General features: G+C 32.6%; 1 protein-coding gene across 1 annotated transcript; it reads left to right on the top strand.

Moving 5' to 3' along the window:
* The first annotated feature begins 977 nt into the window (after nt 1-977).
* LOC117181098 lies at nt 978-2,558 on the top strand. The gene is made up of 3 exons (XM_033373667.1): nt 978-984; nt 1,863-2,074; nt 2,238-2,558. Exons 1-3 carry the CDS (start codon nt 978-980, stop codon nt 2,556-2,558), a joined length of 540 nt encoding a protein of 179 aa, XP_033229558.1.
* The last annotated feature ends 21,437 nt before the right edge of the window (nt 2,559-23,995 follow it).

Raw genomic sequence — 23,995 nt, 5'->3', positions numbered from 1 at the left:
TGGGATCATTTTAAGAATAAAACTGTTGAGTTGTGTTTACAAAAGAAGTTAATAACAGAAGACGTGGCGACAGAAAACATAGGTATGAATGTAAATATTAAGTTTCCATTACTCCTAATTAATTTTCTTTTGGTGTTTGCAAGCAATTTAAGTATGACATAACTTCACTTATTTATCACTATGAGGAAACGCACATTTATTTAATTTCAGCCATTTAATAGTTACAAAACTCTTGATGCCTTTGCGAAATAGTTTTTTCTGTAATCAAAACGAAAATAATGGAATAGTTACATATACGAGGGTGGATCAAATATAAACCGGAATTTTACAAATACTTTTCTTAGCCAATCGCAAGCACTCTCACAGTGTAGGTTCTTGTAATGTAGTGTATTAGGAGTGGGTAAAACGCTTGGTGAGCTGTTTGACTCAGTCAATTCGTCAGTACAGCTATGAGTGAGCAACAGGTTCCAGCGTCCGTTGCACAACGGGTTAGAATAAAGTTTTTAACTAAAGAAGGCGTTAAACCGTGCGAAATATTGACTCGATTGAAGGATCAGTATGGGGATGATACTCTGTCTAAAACTCAAGTGTTTGATTGGGCCAGAAAGTTTAAGAGTGGACGAGAAAGTGGGGAAAATGTGAGTCATAATCGACGTCCAAAATCAAGTGTCTCTGGCGATAACATTGGTGACGTTCGTGACCTTATTGAAAGTGACAGGCGGTTCACTATTCATGAAATCGCTTTACAGGTGGGCATTAGCTATGGAAGCGCTCAAACAATCATTAAAAATCATCTTGGTTTCAAAAAAATCTGTGCCCGATGGGTCCCGAATTTATTGAACGAAGATCAAAAAAACATCCGACTGCGAATCAGTAAGATACATCTGAATCGATTTCAGCGGGAGGGAGAGACTTTTTTGAAGCATATCGTGACATGTGATGAAACATGGGTGCATCACTACACTCCCGAGTCCGAGATGGCGAGTAAAGAATGACGAAGGAAAGACAAAGCCGGTCCTGTGAAAGCCAAAACCCGTCTCTCAGCCGGTAAGGTCCTCGCGACCGTCTTTTTCGACTACAGAGGAGTGTTGCTCATTGATTTCCTACATGATCGACGTACGGTTACCGCTGCCTACTACTGCCCATCAGAAACGTCATCCTCCTTCATGACAATGCCAGGCCACATACGGCTGGTGAAACGAAACAAAAACTGGAGGATATGCATTGGGAAACCCTTGAGCATCCTCCATACATCCCAGATTTGGCACCCTGTGACTATCATTTGTTTGCGCCCATGAAAGATGCACTTGGAGGATTGCGATTTGACAACGATCAAGATGTTGAGGAATTCGTGCGCAATTGGTTGATGACTCGACCTCAAAGTTTCTACGAGCAAGGAATTAACAAGCTTCTAAACCGCTGGAAAAAATGTGTAGAGCGTGAAGGAGACTATGTAGAAAAATAATCAATAGTATTTTCGTATTGTTTTATAAATAAATAAATATTAAAAAAGAATTCCGGTTCATATTTGATTCACCCTGGTAAATTTTCGAATTGTTTATACCTAAATAAAGCTGAAAAGTCCGACTTCCTTTACTTTATCTATCGCAAGTTGTTTAGGTGTAACAGTTACATAAATTTCAACTTTATTATAATTAAAATTTTTTTAAATTTTATCTTTCGCATATAAAATTATTATTAAGTCATGGACAAATTCACACTATTGACTTTTCCGCCATTCAAAACCTTTTACGTAAAGTGGAGAAACATTAATTTTTTGTAGATTTTAACTGAATTATTTTATATTTTGTTGTCAAGCAGCTACTTCCTTATCGTTAATTCATTTAATGATTTATTCCCAGATTTGTTGGCAGTAAAATACCTTCCGTTGTTGTTTCAACCAGTAGCTTGTCGATTAAAGAAAAGTTGTACTGATCATTCAACTGGCAAAGAGAATACGTGTGATAAAATCAACGTATCACCGCCTGATCCCAAAAACGTGAAGGAACGTGAACAAGCATCAGTTCGTACAAAGACTAAACAGCTGCATGTCGACTTTTTTGTAGAAATAGAGGTACCAAAATTTTATTTGTTTTCTTTTTTGACCCAGATTTTCATTAAAAGAATATTTTATTATTATGACTAGTATCTAATATTATTTTTTGGAAGCAAATATTTTAATTTTCTGTTAGTAGACATCGATTTCTAATTAATCTAAATCATATATTATGTTATAGAATGCATCACAATTAAGGCCACTCATTGCAGAAAAAAAGAATGAAGCGAGAAGAAATTCATCGACAGTTCAACCATTTATGATTGGCATTATCGGCGAAAAGAAAATAAAGTCATACGTGGTACTCAATGAGATTATTTACGATGTTGACAGTATAGTTCATGCAGTTGATACTTGTTTTAAAGTATTTTTTGCTTTGGAAGCTGAATATCTTATCGCGTGCAAACCAGTGTGGATGTTTATTCAAAAGTATATCTACGAAATCGAGTTAGATAAAACATACACGACTGAAGAAAGCGTTATAAGTGACTTTCAGGCTTAGCGTTAAACAAGTAATTATTCATTAACTTATTGGTAGAAATTTACGCTGCCCTTTTCAACTGTTCTTCAACTTATTTTTTTTTATATCATTTTTGCATTTCAGAGCAGAAAAAATGGCTCTGCTGAATCACATTTTAAGTTTGTTTAATGGTATTCAAAAGATTTTTGTAGTATACGTAGATTTTTAAAGAACTCGAATTACTTTGCCAAATGATCTCGATTGTAACTTTAATATAATAAGTATAACACTATTCAAATATCTTAAAAACGAAAACAGATAAAAATATATGTGTAACCAGTGAAAGTTGGGTCACTAAATTACGCAACTTTCTCTTATTGCAACTATACATGTGGCTATTTTAGTTTTCGAGATATTGACGAGTCTTTCCGGCGAAAACCAAGTTATGCAGACCAGCGTTTTATGAAGCGAGTTTCCTTACTGAATATGGCCCCTCAGTTGTTCAAATGTTTTTGCCTTCAGTGGAAAGAGTTAAATGTTTGAAATTGTTTATCACTCGAATTGTTTAAAATGATTTGTCAAATATTTATGCTTCTTTTCCAGTCAAGCATTTCTCTAGAAATGCATATGGAAATGAGACATAACGTTAATTATTCACGTAAGAGAAAAAATGATGAAAAGGGAAACAATTCGAACAAAATGAAGTTAGATCCATGTACTGGAAAAAAACCTTATTATTTTCGTGAGACAAAAAGTTTAAATCTAACGTTTAATTTATTCAGGTTTTAAATCACAATGAAGTTTGTTCGCCAAAAGTTGATTTTATGTTAAAAAAGAATATTTCTTCTGATCTACAGCATGATTTTCTATACCGAATTGGATCTTTATATAACGAGTCCCATACGACTCGACTAGATGTGAACAATTTTGTAAATAACTTGACTGATACCGTAGAAGGATTGTTAAAAGGATTATGTACCACAATTTCTGGTATTTTTACAAAAAATAATTGTACAGAGAGGAGCCCGTAGAGAAACTGACGATGAAATTCAAAACGCTCTTTCAGTTTTCTCGAAATTTAAAACAGAATATCATCGTTTAAAATATTTAACTGAAAAGAACTTGTTTATAGAAGCGTATGAATGTCAAGTGAATGAGGATAGTATTCTTAAAATCGACAAAATAGAATTTAATATGTATTCAACACAAATTGTTCCTTTGAAAAAAGTGTTAACAAATTTTTCAGAACTACCGGGAGTTTTTCATTATATTATTATTTATGTGAATGAACTTAAAAGGCATGATACTGTTATTAGTAATCTTTTACAGGGTCAGTTTTGGAAACGCAAAAAAGCCTTATTTAAAGACAAAATTGTTTTGCCATTAAAAATATATTTTGATGAAATCGAATTAGGAAACGAGAAAGGCTCTCATGCTACTATCCACAAAGTTGGATCTGTAGATGTTCCAATAGCGTGTTTGCCCCCAAAACAACAAGGATCTTTGGAAAATATTTTTTTAACACAACTTTTTCATGCATCTGACATGGAGGGAGGTAAAAGTCGTGAACTCTTTTCAAATCTGATTGACCAATTAATAGACTTGGAAATAAATGGAATTGAAATAGATCTTGGGAATGAGAAACAAATAGTTTATTTATGCATTGCTCTTTTTATTGGAGACAATTTAGGTTTGAATCAAATTCTTAGTTTTACAAAATGTTTTAGACCCAATTATTTTTGCCGAATATGTAAAATGCATCGTAATTTAACCGAATGCCAAACAACTGCAGATAATAATTTGTTGCGAAATCAAGAAAATTACTCTGTTGATGTTCAAAATAACAATCTCTCAAAAACTGACATCGCGGAAGAATGCGTATTCAACAGGATTCCATCATTTCATTGTTGTGAAAATCCGTCAGTTGATTTGGCTCATGACTTTTTTGAAGGTGTATGTGAAACTGTCACAGGTGCAACATTTTATCAAATAATCATCATAGACAAACTTTTTCGTATTGACGAATTTAATGATAAACTGAGTAGCTTTCCTTTTCCCGAAGACCAGTGCAGGCACTTATGAAAATATACAAGCTAAAAAAATTAAAATGTCAGCTTCAGAAATGTTAGCATTCTTTATAAACGCGGAAGCTATTTTTAATGATGTTATTCCGCAGGATTACATCCATTGGCAATTATTCAAAAAACTGCGAAAAATTGTTGCAATTGTATTCTCGCCTTACATAGATATCGAACGTTGCGAATATCTAAGATGTTTAATAATCGAACATCATCAACTTTATATTGATTTATACGGTAAATTAACACCAAAGATGCATTTTTTAACACACTACCCAGACAAGATTCTGGAAGTGGGGCCATTAACGGGTATTTGGACTTTAAGATTTGAGTCGAAACACAGAGAGATAAAACAAGCTTCTAATTCCGTTGCAAGTTGAATTAACATTTGCAAAACTTTGATTATTAAACAACAACTAAAACTGTGTCTCCGGTACATCAAAAATGTTGGCTTAGAAGTAAATGTGACTCCTTCAAAGCTTCACAATATAAGTTCTTATCCCAACCTACTGTCTCGTATAGTAAAAAGTCATCTACCATCAGACTACGAAGTTTGCAACAAGCTAGAAATTCAAAGCACGACTTATAGGGTTGGCAATTTTATCACCATTAACACAGATGGCAATGATCCATTGTTTGGCAAAATTGATAAAATATTGATTCGGAATTCAACCAAAGTACAATTTTGTTGTATTTTTTATGAGACAATGGGTTATAATGAACATATCAGTGCATTTGAAATTGAAAAAACTACAAAAAGCGAATTTATTAACCAATCAAAATTATATTACTTTAAACCATTAGCTTCTGTTGTTAAGAAAAATGAGACTACTACTAAACATTGTTTAAACATTGATTAAACATTGTTTAGACATTAAAGGCTATGTGTTCTAATTTCGTTATAATCTTCACTTTATGCTAAATCAGAACGGCCGCTAAACCGGGAAATCAGGAAAACCAGGAAAAGACTGGGAATCTTTTGAGACCGGAAAAACCGGCAAATGACAGTAAATTTAGATTTGACCGGGAATTAAAAAAATTTTTAGAAGAAAAATCTGTCCAACTTCGAAAATCTTATACTTAAAAAATTTTCTAATTTAGATTTTTATTTTTAAGCTTACGTTTTTAATTTAAAGAATTTTAAAATGCAGTCCTGAAGACTTAAACAAGTAAAAAGTAAAAGCGTTTGAAGTTGAGAATTTTTGATAAGAACCATTTGAAAATTTGTTAATTAAGACAAAGGACAATTATTTAATATTTAGCAATATTTGACTTTTCATTTAAAACGATTAAATGAAAACTAAATATTTAAAAGTATACAAATTGAAACTGAATTATTTGACTTGGAAAACTTTAAATCGTTAAAATTTTGAAGAATTGGAATAATTTTAAGAAATTTCCAGAATTTTCTAAAAATCGTAGGAAAAATTCGATTCATTTTAACAGATATTTAGAAGTGGGAAAAAAATGTCAAAAATAATTTTAAGTTTGAAAAATGTTAAACTATTTTTAGATTTCTTAAGATTTTGAAATACAATTTGGAAACTTTTCAAGGGTGTTTAAACTATTTAAGATGAAAATAATTTGAGAAGTGTTCCGTTTTAAACAAATTTAATTTTTTAAGTATTAATGTTTCTACCTTAAAATTGCTTGAAATAATATAATTTTGAAAATTTTAGAGTTCATTCATCGATTCATTAATTTATAGAGCATTGGAAATTATAATATAGATATATATCTTTTTCGAATTGAATCAAAAAACTTTTAAGTTCAATTTTAAGAGTTTAAAACTCAAAATTCCATTTTAAGTGCTTTAATTTGTAATTTATTTTTTATTGCTTCAAATGGAAAAATGTTAGCTTAAAAATTCGAATTTTTTAAGTGTTATTGACCGTGAAAAATGTTTGGGAACCCGGAAATAAACCGGAATTTTTATCGTCGATTAAAACTGTAACCCTGTGAATGCATATTTTTAATATTATCTATTATTTTTATAAATAAAAGTAGTACATTTCGATGTGTGTGTAAGAGGTGATTGTTTAGCGATGAGACGTTTTTCGCACGAGCGATGAGAGTAAGAAAAGTTGCATTCGCTAAAAGTAACCTTTCACACAAATATTGAACAGTATTTTATACGACGAAACGCGAAAAAATCATCTCAATGTTGAGATTTTGAGGTTAGAGTGGTATAAATAATAATTAAATTACAGCATAATGCAAACAAATTTAACGAAATAATATTTAATTTTGACTGTCGAGTTGTGATATTTGATTTTTATAAAATGTCTTTATAATAAAATAGGCGAATACGGTTTTATATCACCTATTCTTGTCTTTTTGCATTTGCATTCTCGATAATACAAACATAGTAGTATGAAACAGCATGCCACAATGTGACAACATAAACTTAAATCCTTACGTTATAGATTGCACAATTATGCGGTATATAATGTAAAAACTTGCAATGTACGATATCACGATTTTACGATTTTTCTTTTCTATCTACAAATATGGTTCGAACGAATATATAAAACAATATTATATAAGTTTTTTTTCATAAGACTTCAGATCAAAGTCATCCACTATTGAAAATCCAAAATTAATTTTTACATAGCTTAATTCATTATATTTGTCAACTTTCCTCTTTCTAAAAGTATTAGATTTATACCAGACTCTCGGTTTAACCACTATGTCGCGTGTTGCCTGCAGATAGCCCTGCTGATAAATGGGGTTAATCGAAACGCAATCAGTCAGGGCCGCCTGAACTGTTTCCAATTAAAATGCATAATAGTGCGCAATAAGCTTGACTGAGTACTCACGCGCTGCAACCCTTCTGAGACGAGAGTGAACTGATTCTCGCCCCTGGGGCTGGGAAACTGCGTAAGCCTGTAGTTCTGGGAATTAGTAAACCGTGAGTGGTTAGAACGAGAGTCTAGCCTATCGAGTTCCGACTCCTCCTTCTGAAATATTTACAACTACCTGGGACCAACAGCAATTTTTTTTAATGTTATATTTTCAACAAATAGTTGAATTTTCAACAAAAAATGGAATAATAAAATTTCCATTGAAAAAATTAATCTGCTACTAAAAGTAAGAGAATTTGCAACAAAATAGTTCAACTTTCAACAAAAATGATGATTCTTTAACTAGAATAGTTGCATTTTTAGGTAAATAAATTAATATTCAGACCAGAAAGTTTTGAATAATATATATGAATTTTCAAATTTTCTACTAAAAAATATCAATTTTTGACCAAAAATGGGATAGGTAAATTCTTAGTCAAAACATTAATTTTCCACAACAATGAAAATTAATTTCAACAAAATACTGAAATTTACAACGACACAATGAATTTTTAAGAAAGAGGCCGTTTTAAAGCTACGTTGCGCCGCCAGAAGAGGCCGCGGTACGAGGTTTTGTTAAATTATCGGCAAAATCCAAGCCTCCGGAAAGTCCGTACGTTTATCTACGTTTATCACACGATCGCATTAGAACGCATGGTCCTGAAAAGGGGACGAGGGAGCTGGGAATATCAATGGGAATTTTCAAACAAAAAGTTGAATTATAAATCAGAAAAATATATATTCAACCAAAAATGGAGCTATGTTAAGCTGGCACAACACTATCAACATATAGAGATGTAACCTATTTCATAATTTAGGGCTCATTGAGGATCAATTTAGGGCTTTGTGAATATCATAATGAAAAATGAAAAAAAAATTTTTAAACAATTTTTTAAATTATTTCATTATCGTATTCCCAGAGCCCTAAATGAGCCCTGAATTATTTTACGTTTTACAGCAATCTTGACCCATTTTATTATTAAGCTATTGCAAACACTACTTTTTACAAAAAATAAGAGCCCGAAATTTGGTACTACTGGCCCAAATTAGTCCTCAATGAGCCCCACATTATTCGAGGAGTAAAAATGGGTTTTACGATTTTCTTCATATATTTTTTATAACGTTAAGATGGCACAACACCATATGTAACAAAAAAAAGGGAAAGGAAATATAGCGTGACCTTCGCTCGATGATTTTGCAGGAGCCTTAAATGAGCCTGAAATTATGCAAGAGAAAAGAAAAGAAATTTTTTTGGCAAATTTGTTTAAACAATAATTGTTTAAAAAATTTTTGTTTAATTTAAATATCATATTTATGGAGCCCTAGGTGAGTCTTAACATAGGGTAAAGGAAGAAGTTTGTTTACTTTATTTCTACTAGAATTGTTTAAACAAAAATTTTTTAAACAATTTTTTAAAATTTTTATTACCATTTTCCCAGAGCCCTAAATGAGCCATAAATTATTCTATAAAGTGAATTTTCCGTGAACTTATTTTTAGTACGTTTTACAGCATTTTTCGGCCAGCTTAACGTTAAGCTAGCACAAACACTATTTTTTACAAAAATAAAAAAGCCCAAAATTTGAGATCACAGGACCAAATTAGCCCTAAATGAACCCTAAATTATGAAACCTTGATAGTGTTGTACCAGATTAACATACCACAAAAATGATATAGTGACGTTATAATTTAAAAAAATGAATTTTTAAATAAACTGGTGAATCATCAACCAAAAGAAGGATTTTTTAAAGTTCAGCGTTAAACAAAGTAGTTGCATTTTCAAACAAAAAAAGATGAATCTTTTGAATAATTTGATTTTAATTTTGTTGTCTACCAATCTGAAGTCAATATTTCTTGAATGTTGATTTTTATTTTAAGGGCATGTGATACTTACAGTTTCCCCGGCTTTTTTCCACAAAAATGAAAAATTGTAAAAACTGAATTCGGAGATGCTATAAAATATTATAACGGACGTCCCCGGACTCTTTTTTGAGGGACAATAACAAAAAAATTATATGCATATGCATTATTTTGAGGTTACGTCGTTTTTCATCTCTGCCTTTCCGATAATCTGGAAATTACTTATGAAATAAACTTTTTTGATTGCCTGCAAACCAGATTAGTTCTGGGAGATTAGTTACTATGTTTATTTGTTAGTTCAAAGTTTTCGGCCAAAAATATTGTGTAGTTTGGAACTAACGCTCGGGTGAATTGTAACACACATAACCTCGAAATATACACGCACGTTGTTAGCAATATAAAAAATTTTTTGATAAAAAAAACACGAAAAAAGTGTGTAGGGACGTTCGTTAGCATGTTCGCTATCATTTCCCAGATTTTAAAGGAAAAATATTTCTTAACCTAGGAAAAAAGCCGGGGGAATCTAACACTGAAAAAATCGATACTATTTCCTAAGCGCTATGCAAATTAATCACATTTTGCTAAATTAAAACTTTTTTGAATTAACCTACAAAAAAGTGTATCGGGACGTCCGTTAGTATGTTCGCTATCATTTTCCAAATTTTTAAGACAACATATTTATTATTTTATAAAAAAAAGCCGGGGGAACTTAAAACTGGTGAAATCGACAATTTTCTAGGTATCACATGCCCTTAAAATTGTGAAAAAGTTTCTTTCAAGCACTGCTGGGATCCAAACCTAGATCTTTCAGATTGCCAGTCTGATGCTCTTTTCTGATGCTCCAGCAAGCTACGGAGAGACGAGATTAATTTCTTCACAACCCCTACAGGTTGAATAACAAAATAATTCCTTATGATTAAGATTAATTTTTCGAACGATAAATTTCGAAAGAATTGACATATTGGATTGGCCTGTGATACTTTTTAAGTGTCCTAAATTAAAGATCAAGTTATTTATCCGGCCATTTTGCATAAAAGTTTAAAAAGTTAGCGCATTTTTAAAACCTTGGATCATATAAATAATGCAAAATCAACAATTACATTTTGTGGTGAAGCTATGCAAAATACGACAAATGATGACTTAAAAAAAATATATGCACTAAAAAAAGATCTACAAATTTGTTATTTGTCACATTTTAATTAGACGTTTTGTTTTATTTACCAAAAACAATATTTCAAATAAAAAAATTTATTTTTGCGAAAAACGGCACAAACTATAAAAAAATGAATACACAAAAGTTGTTCGTCTAAAAAAAGAGGTAAAACTTTCTGCTGAATCATTTTTTGATAGGATACGCTGTTTTTGATGTGCCAGAAGTTCTGAACGTTTAAATGAACAAAATTTTTTACTGATGACTTTGAAAACTTGAAAAACTGCTTAAATTTCTGTTAATTTATAGTGGAAATAATTTATTATTAGAACAAAATTACCATGCGTATTTGAAATTTCAGTTGGAACTATATTTATGGGTAAAATAGAAATAATTAAAAAAATATCTCGTTCATTTGCACTTTCGGAACTTCAGGTATATTAGTATTTTTTAAATTGTGAAGAATAACATTAGCAATAAAAATTAATTGACAATAGTTGTTCGTCCGAAAAGGATATACAAATGCTTTATTTTTAATCTTTAGAAAAGACGAGTACATTTTCTTTCAATCGTAAAAAATAAGAAAATAAATAAAATTTATGGAAAACCGACACAAGTTGCAATAAAATGTTTAATAACAATTTTTCTTCAATGGGACCTGCACTTTTCTTCAATTATATAAATACAGTAATGAAAGTACCTTAGTTTCAATACAAGTGCATATAATGAATTGTAATAATATCAATTTCTTCAAATGATAGATTTTTCAGTGTAGCAGAGATGAAAAATTACAATTTTCAATGAATTGAGCTTTAATTTTAAAGGGTCTGTGCACATATGTGGGGGGAATACAAAGATATAGTGCGCAGCGTGAGATAAATACATTATCGAGCGCGAAACGCGAGAACCAACATTCGCGCGCTCTTGGCGCGCTCAAACTTGCCAGCAGAGCGGGTAGATTTTGGATGTTTTGGTTTTCAATCGGATAAATGTTTTAAATAATTTTATGTTAGTTTTGCTTTATCCAATTTGTTCACAATTTAGAAATGAAAATCAATGTTCAAGGAATATTTATTTTAAACCAGTAGACGAAAAAAATTAAGGGCATGTGATACTTCGTCGTGCGATAAATCGGGTTCAGTTCCCTCGACTTTTTTTCCACACAAATGAAATTTTTAAACATTGAATTCGGAGATGCTATAAAACATTATAAAGGACATTCCTGGACTCTTTTTTAGGGATAATAACAAAAAAATGTATTGTGCAAAATAAAAATTGTATGCATGTGCACTATTTTCAGGTTAGGGTCATTTTTCAGCTCCCTGTCATTTCGATAATGTACGTCTCCGTCGTACGGATGCTGCTGGTAGCACTCAAGAATAATTATGCGAGAAAATTGTAAGACACATATCCTCAAAATAGACACACATGAAATTTAGCCAAATTAATTTTTTTTTAATTAATGTACCTGAAGTTCCGAACGTTCAAATGAACGAAATATTTTTCCACATTTTTATTTTACCTATAAATATTTCTTCAACTGCAATTTAAAAACATACATTTTAATTATGTTTTAATAATAAATTATTTTCAATATAAATTAACAAACATTTGACAACTTTTTCTGGTTTACCAAAGTCATCAACAATCACATTAAGAATGAACCGTCAAAAAATAGTCCGGAGAAGTCCGTTAGCAGGTTTGCTATCATTCCCCAAATTTTCAGACCATATCTTTATTATTATAGGAAAAATGCCAAGGGAACCTAACACTGGTAAAATAGATAATTTTCTAAGTTTCATATGCCCTTAAAATGAAATTATTTAAAGCATTTATATGCTCAACAACCATAACATCAAAAATATGTATATATATTTTATGTTCAAAAAATTACAATTTGCAAAGCAACATAGAAAAGAGTCATCGGATAGACTTTCTTAGTTGAGGCCGTAAACGAATTAACTTGTAGAAAAAGGGAAAACTCTTAATTTTTGTGATTAAAATTGTTTATGTAATTAATTGTTCTTGTAAATTTACAAAGCAATATATAAAAGAATCAGTGGATAGACATTCTTACTTGACTCTGTAAAGAAACTGAATTCGAGAAAAAAGGGCAAACTGAATTTTTTAATTAAAATTGTTTAAATAATTAATAGTTCTTGTACATTTGCAAAGGAACATAGAAAAGAGTCATACAATAGACATTCTTACTCGACTCCGTAAACTAATTCAATTGTAAAAAGGAGGGCACCCTCTTAATTTCTGTAATTAAAATTGTTTAAATAATAATTCTTGTAAATTTGCAAAGCAATATAGAAAAGGGTCATCCGATAGACATTCTTACTTGACTCCATAAAGGAATTGACTTGTAGAAAAAAGGGCAAACTTTTAATTTTTTAAATACAGTGGTTTAAATAATTATTACTTCTTGTAATTTTACAAAGCAATATAGAAAAGATACATCGGATAGACATTCTTAGTTGACTCCGTAAACAAATTGACTTGTAGAAAAAGGTCAAACTCTTAATATTTTAAGTAAAATTGTTTACATAATTGAAAGTTATTGAAAATTTGCAAAGCATTATTGAAAAGAGTCACCAGATAGACATTCTTAATTGACTCCGTAAACAAGTTAAATTGCAGAAAAAAGTGCAAACTCTTAATTTTTTAAATTAAAATTGTTTAAATAATTATTAGTTCTTGTAAATCTACAAAGCAACATAGAAAATAGCCATCGGATACACTTTCTTAGTTGAGCGCGTAAACAAATTAAATTGTAGAAGAGGGAAATCTTTTAATTTTTTAATTAAAATTGTTTAATTAATTAATAGTTCTTGTAATTTTACAAAGCAATACAGAAAAGAGTTATCGGATAGACATTCTTAGGAGAGTCATTAAACAAATATACTTGTAGAAAAAAGGGCAAACTGAATTTTTTTAATTAAAATTGTTCAAATAATTAATAGTTCTTGTAAATTTGCAAAGCAACATAGAAAAGAGTCATCGGATGGACATGCTTAGTTGATTTCGAAAACAAAAATTAACTCGTATGATAAAGCACAAACTCCTTATTTTTTAATTAAAATTGTTCAAATAATTATGAGTTCTTGTAAATTTGCAAAGCGACATAAAAAAGAGTCATCGGGTAGAAATTCTTAGTTGACGCCGTAAACAAATTGACTTGTAGAAAAAAGGCCAAACTCTTAATATTTTAAGTAAAATTGTTTAAATAATTGAAAGTTATTGAAAATTTGCAAAGCAATATTAAAAACAGTCACCGGACAGACATTCTTACTTGACTCCGTAAGAAAATTAAACTGTAGAAAAGGGGCAAACTTTTAATTTTTCAATTAAAATTGTTTAAATAATTAAAACTTCTTGGAATTTTACAAAGCAATATAGAAAAAAGTCATCGCATCCACTTTCTTAGTTGAGTCCGTAAGCGAATTAACTTGTAAAAAATGGGAAAACCCTTAATTTTTGTGATTAAAATTGTTTAAATAATAGTTTTTGTAAATTTGCAAAGCAATACAGAAAGGGGTTATCCGATAGACACTCTTACTTGACTCCGAAAAGGAATTGACTTGTAGAAATAAGGGCAAACTTTTAATTTTTTAAATACAATTGTTTAAATAATTATTACTTCTTGTAATTTTACAAAGCAATATAGAAAAGAGATATCGGATAGACATTCATAGTTAACTCCGTAAACAAATTGACTTGTAGAAAATGGCAAAACTCTTAATATTTTTTAGTAAAATTGTTTAAATAATTGAAAAGTTATTAAAAATTTGCAAAGCAATATTTAAAAGAGTCATCCGATAGACATTCTTAATTGACTCGGTAAACAAATTAAATTGTAGAAGAGGAAAATCTCTTGATTTTTAATTAAAAATGTTTAAATAATTATTAGTTCTTGTAAATTTACAAAGAAACATAAAAAAAAGTCATCCGATAGACATTCTTAGTTAAGTCCGTAAACAAATTAAATTGTAGAAGAAAGGACAAACTCTTAATTTTTCAAATTAAAATTGTTTAAACAATTAATATACCATGTAACTTTACAAAGCAATATAGAAAAGAGTCTTCGGATAGAAATTCTTAATTGACTCCGGAAACAAATTAAGTTGTTGAAAAAAGTGCAAACTCTTCATTTTTTAATTAAAATTGTTTAAATAATAATAGTTCTTGTAAATTTGCAAAGCACTATAGAAAAGGGTCATCGGATAGAATTTCTTAGTTGAGTCCGTAAACAAATTAAATTGTAGAAAAAAGGGCAAACTCTTAATTTTTGTCACTAAAATTGTTTAAATAATTAATAGTTTTTGTAAATTTGCAAAGTAATACAGAAGAGAGTCATTCCATAAACATTCTTACTTTACTCCGTAAAGAAATTTACTTGTAGAAAAAGGGCCAAACTCTTAAATTTCTTAATTAAAATTGTTTAAATAATTAATTGTTCTTTTAAATTTAAAAAGCAATATAGAAAAGAGTAATCGGATAGACATTCTTAATTGATTCCGTATAGGAATTGACTTGTAGAAAAAAGGCCACTCTTAACTTTTTCATTGAAATTGTTTAAATAATTAATTGTTCTTGTTGATTTACAAAGCAATATATAAAAGAATCATCGGATAGACATTCTTAGTTTAGTCCGTAAACAAATTTAATTGTAGAAAAGAGGGCAAACTCTTGATTTTTTAATTAAAATTGTGTAAAGAATTAATAGTTTTCCTAAATTTGCAAAGCAACATAAAAAAAGAGACATCGGATAGGCATTCTTAGTTGGCTTCATAAACAAATTGACTTTTAGAAAATAGGTGACTTTTAATTTTTTGATTGAAACTGTTTAAATAATTAATAGTTCTTGTAAATTTGCAAAGCAACATATAAAATAGTTAGTTGATTCGAAATAATAACGTTTTTCCCCCAAAGGGTAAAAAAACGGTTATTTCGGTCTTGCCAAAGGCCTGACCATTGAGACTACCCTTCCCGTTCCACCGCGATTTGGACGTGTGTTACTCTTTCTTTCACCCTTATAAACTAGTCTTTCCCTCTTTATCATTCCCTTACCACCCCACCCCCTTTCTCTTTAGGTCACTCTCCCACTGTGGCGGCTAGTCCCGCGTTTTGGCGAGCCTCAGTGTATTAAGCCGGCAAGGATTTAAACTGGTCACGCCTTTGGCAAGACTGAAATAACCGTTTTTTTACCCTTTGGGAGAACAACGTTATTATTTCTGGTCTCTGCCTTCGGCCTGACCATTGAGAAGTGTTTGTACTCTGCCGGCACTGTGGGATTAGTGCACTGTGACATTGAGAAGTAATACTCTAGAGCGCATTATTTGCTTTTTAGGCAGAATGATAACATAAGTATTGGAAGAAGAATTTTATTTGCAAAATTGGTATTATGAAGAACGATATATTCATATATAGGTTAAAGAGACCCATTCAGTAATACGATAATACAATAATACAGCTATATCTTAAATAAATAACGTTTGGTACTTTGTAAACAGAAGAAAATAATTTGAGAAAGTTAAACACCACAGCCATTTTGGCAGAACAAACAGAAATCAAAGTGGCTTGAATGTTTGATCTAATATACCTGACCGATCAGTTGGTCTCTGAATATCTTTAAAATAATGTTTGAAGACGGTATCAGTTGATTTCCAATTTCCTTTCTGTAATATTTCATCTATGGGAAGACCAGCCTTGAGACGAGATGATGCCACTGCTGATCGAATGCTTCCCGCAGATGTTTTGATACCTGCCTCCTCTAAAGCCGTTCGAATCCAGCCTGCAATTACTGTACGTGAAGCTGCAGCCACAGTTCCTCTAGTGGTGATGAACAGACTATCCAATCCCATTCTTGCACTCCTTCGCGATTAGTAATCTTGATTAAGAGCCGCAACCACCAAGTTGGATCCATTTTTGTTCTCTATTTTTAGAGAGCCCCCAACCGGACTGCCTATGTGTGACATTGTCGGTTTTCGAGCCGAAAATGGGCCAAAGGACGATTGAATCTCCCTTGTCTTCGTAACTTTCCGAATTAATTCGCAAAAGTGTGAGGTCATGAATTCTTCTACCCGAAGCTAACAGCAGTAATAAAGCTACGTGTCTTGAAACTTGAAAATGGCTTTCAACGTTCACAGATTTTTGCTTCATCCACTCGATTAGTATATTCACATCCCAAATCCTTGTTTTGGCTTGAGGTGAATGAGATGAATTTATTGCCTTTAACATATGCGTTACTGTTGGATGTGAACTAATCTCTTCTTGTCGCGCTGGATTCGCAAACGTTGCAACAACCGACTTATAAACCAAGATTGTGTTGTAGGCCAATTTTTTCTCACTGTGTAAGTAGCCCAAGTACTGTGCTAATTTCTGCGGAGATGGATTATTCAATGAAACACCTTGCGACGTAGATCATGCTATCCAAGATTTCCAAGGTGCGGTGTAGGTTTTCCGCGTTGATTCTCACCATGATGATTCCAACAAAGTTACGTCCTCTTCATGCCATCCTTTTGTATGGGTAATCCACCCCGCACTTTCCATGCCTCCAAATGTAGGTCTAGAACTCTCGGAGGAGGGACATTGGTTTGAAGGTCCAGAAGATTCCGATAAAGGTTGCGAATGTTCCAAGGGGGACATAATGATCGACGTTTGAGGTCCGCTCTCCAAAATACTTTCTCCCATTTTGGGAGAATCAATATGTACACTCCTCGAGATAGATTGAGATGTTGAAGCACTCTCGGTATTAGAGATGGGGGAGGAAATATCCAAGCCAATTTGTACTCCCAGGTCCGACTGAAAGCGTTTACGAATGCTGAAGTCTGGTCCATGGTTTGAGATGCAAAGGTCGGGACTACTGCTGAGCGAGCAGTCGCCATTAAATCTATTTGCGGTAGTCCCCACATCTCGAAAATTCGGTCCGTTACCTCCTTCGACAAATGCCAATCGGGTAACGAATTTCCTCTCGACAATCGGTTGGCCACAGCATTGTAAATTCCCGGAATGAAGTGAGCCTTTACATGGAGATCTAAGCGCGACAGCAGCATCAGAAACTTCTTTGCTAATTGTAAAAGGGGTAGAGACTTCGTTCCCCCTTGACGTCGTATGTAAGCCAAGACCGTCTTGTTGTCTGACTGAAGACACAAGGTTTTCCTTGTAACGAGCGGGCGTTTTTGAGAATAGCGATATATACTGCCCACATCTCCTTCTTGTTGATGTGCCAGCCTTTTTGTTTTAAACTCCAAATGCCTTCATTAATTTGTCCCCTAATTGTGCTCCCCAGCCCTCGTTGGAAGCGTCCGTTACCAAGTGAATGATGGGCATGTTTGGAAATATTCGCGTCCAAGGATTCCACATGATGCCCAGATATTCTAACTTTCGACTTGGCACTAGGATTGATTTTAGAACATTTATTTTCCATCCAAAGAAGGTGAGAAAATTTACTGTTTCCTTCAGTTGTTGAATCAAGAGGTGCTTGTCTTGGTTCGCCAAAAGGAAGTCGTCTAAGTAGACCATAACTCTCAACCCTCTTTTAAACAGTTGACCTGCTAACCAATTCGACATTCTTGAAAAGGCTAGAGGAGCGCTCGAGAGGCCGAAAGGCAACGCCGTCCAGCAGTATATTTTCTTCCGGTAGTACATAGCCAGATATCGCCTGTGAGACTCTTTTATGGGGACATGTAAGTAAGCTTGCTATATATCTATCTTCGCTAAGAAGTCTTTCCTCTGAAGGAAACCCGGAACTTTCGAGTGGATTATTAATCGAAATTTTCCTGGTCTCATATACTCGTTTAAGCGCTTGAGATTGAAAACCGGTCTCAGAGAACCATCTGATTTTGGGACTAAGAAAACTGTGGAGAGGAATCCGGATGGAACGTTCTTCCTCTCTAGAACTCCCGACTTGATGAACTCTGTCAGTTCCCTTTCAATCTCGGTCGATGGTCTCGTTTCTAGTCGGGCGCAAAGACTGTCTGAAAATGGAATTGTCGGTGGTTTCTTTATGAAAGGAATGGAATATCCTTTTAGAACAATGATGATCGATTCTGGATCCCCAAGATTGACCCATCTTTTGGTGAAGTGTCTCAATTGCCCCCTTGAAATTCTCTGCGATTCTGCAAGTCATACATTTTTTGAATCTCGTCCTCTACCAGCGCTTGATGATCTAGGAATATTTCGGGACTTCTGTGATGTCCCATACCCTCCTCGATTTGCTTTTTTTTTATCTGAACTGAAAGAAGCTTTTTGATGGAAACCTCCTCGATTCGATGAGGGCCGCGTAGATGGTTTTTTACTACTACTTCCCCTTGATGCTCTGTCTCCTCCAAAAGTTTGGGGTTTCCCAGACCCTGATGGTTTTTAGTTTCGAAAAAAATTATAGAACCCACCATGTTCTTTGAATAATGCACTCAATTTATTTTCATCGAAAAGATGTTTTTCTGAGGCTGGTACATTAGCAAGGAGAGAAGCCATGTAGTTTTTTTTTTTGGTATAAAGGCCTTTCTTCTCATATTAATTATGTCAGCTCGTCTGACGCATGTGTACTGAAGAACATCATCTGAGATTACTCGAAAAGGAGATTCATTTTCAAGGAGAGTCTTTATCACATCCTCACTTATAGTTGGATACTTCTGTACCAAGGACACAATGGCGGATTGAAATTCTTTCCTTTGAAAGAGCAAACCATGAGTGAGTGTACCGAGAGTAAGATCGAATTTACCCAATAGATCCGAATGATGGGTTTGTGATGCTAAGCCGTTTAATTGAGAACTGACTTGTAACGCTGAAAAAATTTGGACAGCCTGTAGTATCTTTTGCGCTTCTAAATAGCGAATTTTGTTACAAGAGTCACTACCAAGGCGTTGACACAGTATTCCCTGATTTTCCAGTTCCTCTGACGATTTCGGGACTGTTGGCTCTAGTTCTTTGGTTGCAGGCGAGAAGTCTATAAACTCTTCTTTATTAGTGTGGGGCAAAATCGAATCTAGCACTGGAAAACTAGGAGCTTTCCATGGAGCACTTTCTTTGGGCGGAGGAGAGGATATTTCATAATCAGAGCAAGAAGAAAAATTCTCCACGTCGGAGTATTCTGAGAAAGATCTATCTTCATAATCCTCTACACTGGGAGCGATTCTTTCTAGTACCTCTAGAAATGCGACCTATTTTCTAACTGTGATAATCTGGAACTTTTGTCTGAAGGTTCTCCTTCCGAAATAGAATTTAAAGATTTTCTTTTTCTTGAATTATTAGAATTTCTTCCTATGACAGGGGAGTCTGATGGGAAAGGATAATTCTGAGAATTACGAGTTAATTCATTTGAGGCTGCTGATCTTGAAATTATGAGAGGATGCATATTTTCTATTGAATTCAAAATTGATTCACCTTGAGGTGTAACGCAACTTAACTTTTGCACCAAAGAAGGAGGATTGATAATCAGTGCTCTGCAAAACATCCAGTCTAGCATGGCTACTTTCATTTTTCCTAAAATCATGACCACTTACTTCTGTTGCGTGAGGAAAAAAGGCATTCATGATGCCCACAGTAGGAAGCGCATAGCAAATTTCGCAAAGCAAACGAGAATCTGGATTTTTTGTTATCAACTCTTCTTTTGGTATCTCGCGAACTTTCCACATTTTTCAGTCTGCAGGTAAGTTTTGGGCTGCAAGAGATTTGATTCTTTCTAATGTTAAAGTATGTGCTTCTTCGGCCGCCTTACGCAGGTATAAATCCCCCAAATTGGTAGTAGGATGATCCATCTGTAAATAAACAATGAAAAGCGGTTGATGCGTGCGAATCTTCAAGGCCTTCTGCTTTGTGCGAATCAACGACTGATCCAAGGAAAAGAAAACAAATTTTATAGGCTGCCAAAGGACGAGCACTAAGATTCAGCTGTATTGAATGAGCTATGATACGTGTAGTCTAATTTCCAAAGACAAATACATTGACATAGGTTGCCGAAGAGCGAACACTACTTCACACTTTAATTATGCGTGGACAGTTGCACAGGACGAATCGTCCAAAAAAAACCATAGGCTGCCTAATGGCGAGCACCAAGAAATAGTCTAATGTCCAAAGACGAATACGCCGACATAGGTTGCCAAAGGGCGAACGCTACTATACATTTTAATGATATGCATATGACGAACTGTTCAAGAGAATATTTTAATCTAAAAAAAAAAAATATATGAACAAGAAAGGATTTACCTTGGGCGAAAAAGAGAAGAGCAACCAGGAATATCGAAAATTTCTGATTTAACACAAATAATATTAACTATCGAACGGCACACACCGTTTAACACACATCCGGTCGCTTTGGGAAAAGAAAGCGCACTGAGGCTCGCCATAACGCGGGACTAGCCGCCACAGTGGGAGAGTGACCTAAAGATAAAGGGGGTGGGGTGGTAAGGGAATGATAAAGAGGAAAAGGCTAGTTTATAAGGGTGAAAGAGAGAGTAACACACGTCCAAATCGCAGTGGAAGGGGAACGGGTAGTCTCAATGGTCAGGCCGAAGGCACAGACCAGAAATAGATGAATAGTTCAATTTTAATCTAAAAAAGAATAACGTTCAATAACAAAAAATACATTTTCATCCGAATATTTAGTTCAATTTTTACACATTAAATGAATTTTTAACAAAATAGTTCAACTTTCAACCAAACAAATTTATTTTCAATTTAAACAAGATTAATTTTTAAACAAAAATATTGTAGTTAAATAATAACTTAGGGAATTAATCATTCACGAAAAAAAGTAATACTCAACAAATTAGTTAAATTTTCAGTGAAAGTGGTGATTTATTAACTATAAGAATACACCATCTACCAAAAACAGGATTAAAAAAAAGAGTTCTACTAGTTAATTGCTCAGTTGAAAACATTGATTTTTAACAAAAAAAAAAGAATTTTTAAGAAAAAAGTTTAACTTTCAACCAAATAGTTTAATCTTTAACCAATAATGTTATAGTTAAATTATCAGTTAAAAAATTATTTTTTTTTTTACAAAAAAAGAGAATTTTCAACCAACTAGCTCTATTTTCTGTCGATTAATTTACAATGAAATCTAATAATCATTCCAATTTTGTTGTTAAAATGATTTTATTCCGTTTTTTTCCTGAATTATCTTAAAAGAATTATTTGATCATAGTAAAACCAACTTGTACTTGGCACTTTTTTGATTTGACAAATTTGATTACCTTTAGTCTTTATTGAAAAGTGAATATTCATATAAGTAATTGAATTGGCTGTCCTTACCCACTTCAGGTATTATATTTTATTTTTAACGTACGGTTGGGGTTAGAATGAAGGATCTTGAGGAATAAAAGTCCCCGCCGTTTAACCTTGAATGTCCTATGCGTTTTATACTGAGAGCAAATTTGTTTTGATGCTTCATAGCTGGCGATAAGTTACTAAGAAAGATTTTTTAAACAGATAAAATCAGTTTCCATCGAGAATTGGTCAGAGATAGATCAGCACGCGATAAGCTCGCGGGAGCGATTCCTAAAATATACTAGATATTTCTTTTTAAGTGTCTTAATAAATGCCTGTTTTACAATGTGTACAGAAAAATATTTAAAAGTGACAACCAATAAACAGTTATTCTCCATAAGAAATTTAATAATGGATATTTAACCCGTTAACCGTAGGGAGGGGGGGGGGGATTTGAACCCGGGCCGAAATTTCAAATCGGTGCCATTTTCGAACCAAGCAAGAACACGGGTCCTTACCCCCGCTCACCCCCACCTAAAAAATTGTACTCTAGGATAGAAGCCTCACGCATAGTTTCGAGTCACGTGTATCTTTCAGTCAGCTATAGGGTGCAGTCAAAGTACAATTTGGGTCGATTGCCCCCTCCACCCACCCCCTATGGTTTACGTATGTATTTCGACAGATGAAACTTGACGTATATTTACTATTTTTCTTTTTTTTCTGTACCAACCAGAGTAAGGTGAATGCACTTATTACTGCTTATCAGTCAAAGTATAAAATTTAATTATTTATTACATTTCAATCAAGTTAGAACGATAATAGGAGGACGAACGATAACAGGTGTATTTACCATACGATTTCACATTATATTATTTGAATAACAAAATCATGGTCCTCTGTGTACATATTTAGATAAAACTAATAATTTTTTGTTACTAAATAAATGGTTTTGCATAGAGCAATGTGTATTATTCTATCAAAACCTCCTACATTCACACCTAAAATAATGCATGAGTTCCTGTTGAGAATTAATGGTTTCAATTCCGTCAAAATTTCTTGCAACATTTTTTCATTGAAAGATCCACTCTTTCCCTTTAATTTAGTTTTTGAACCATTCAATTTCGTTCATTTGTCTCTGAGTTATGAATTTTTGAAAAAACTTTTTATTTATATGAGTTTATTTGTTTATTGTTAATTATATCATCAATAATTTTTAAAACCACATATTGCAAAATTGTACCGTTAAGTAGAAGGTTCAAACAAGTAGCATGAATTTTTCAGAATTTTAGGAACAAGTTTTTCAATTTTTCAAAGCATCGGGTCAAATCGGACCCCCCACCCCCCTACGGTTAAGTGGTGCAAAAAAAGCCCTACGATTAACGGGTTAAAACAAAATATTTATTATTAAAATTAAAAACAATTGACTTCAACCAAAAAAATGAATTTTTAATCAAATAGTTTATTTTTAAATTTAAAAAAAAGATACAGTGACAACCAAATAGTTTAGTTTGCTACTAAAAAGATGAATTATCAACAAAAAGTAGAGTACTTAAATTTTCAGTTAAAAAAATTAATTTTGAGCAAAAAAAATGTTTGTCCAAATAGTGCAACGTTGACCCATAAAATGAATGGAGGTTGAGTTCAACCAAAAATGGTATGGTTAAATTACCACAGTTAAAAGAATTATTGTGTAATAAAAAAAATTAATTTTCAACCAAATAGTTTAATTTTCTAACAACAAAGATGAATTCTGTACCAAAAATGGAATACTTAAATTTTCAGTTAAAAAAAATGTGCTTGAATTTTATGAACGTTCAAATAAACGAATTGTTTTACTAGTGACTTTGTAAACCAGAAAGAGTGATAAAATGTTTATTTATATGGCTAATAATTTATTATTGAAACATGCTTATAAGCATATTTTAAATTGCAGTTTGAACAATAATTATGTTTAAAATAGATACAGAAAAAAAATATTTCGTTCATTTGAACGCTCGGAAGTTCAGGTACATTTAAAAATATTAATTTTTAAAAAAACAATCTTTAACAAAGATGTTCACTTGCAAAGAAGTGTGTAGTGCAATTTGAAACTCCCAGCAATTAATTGCCAACAAAACATGGTATAGTTAAATTATTATTTTAAAGAATGAATGCTAAACGAAGAAAACATGAATTTTGAATATGCTAGAAGTTCTGAACGTTCAAATGTACGAAATTTTTCACTTGTGACTTTGTGAACCAAAAAAGTACTTGAATTTTTAACATAATAGTTGAATTTTCAACAAAAGAGAAGATTTATTGATTAAAATGATAAATCATCAACCAAAGACCGTAAT

This window comes from Belonocnema kinseyi, chromosome 10, assembly GCF_010883055.1.
Source record: "Belonocnema kinseyi isolate 2016_QV_RU_SX_M_011 chromosome 10, B_treatae_v1, whole genome shotgun sequence".
Taxonomy (NCBI): Eukaryota; Metazoa; Arthropoda; class Insecta; order Hymenoptera; family Cynipidae; genus Belonocnema; species Belonocnema kinseyi.
Note: the sequence above shows the minus strand (reverse complement) of the source record. Positions and strands in the feature narration are given on the sequence as shown.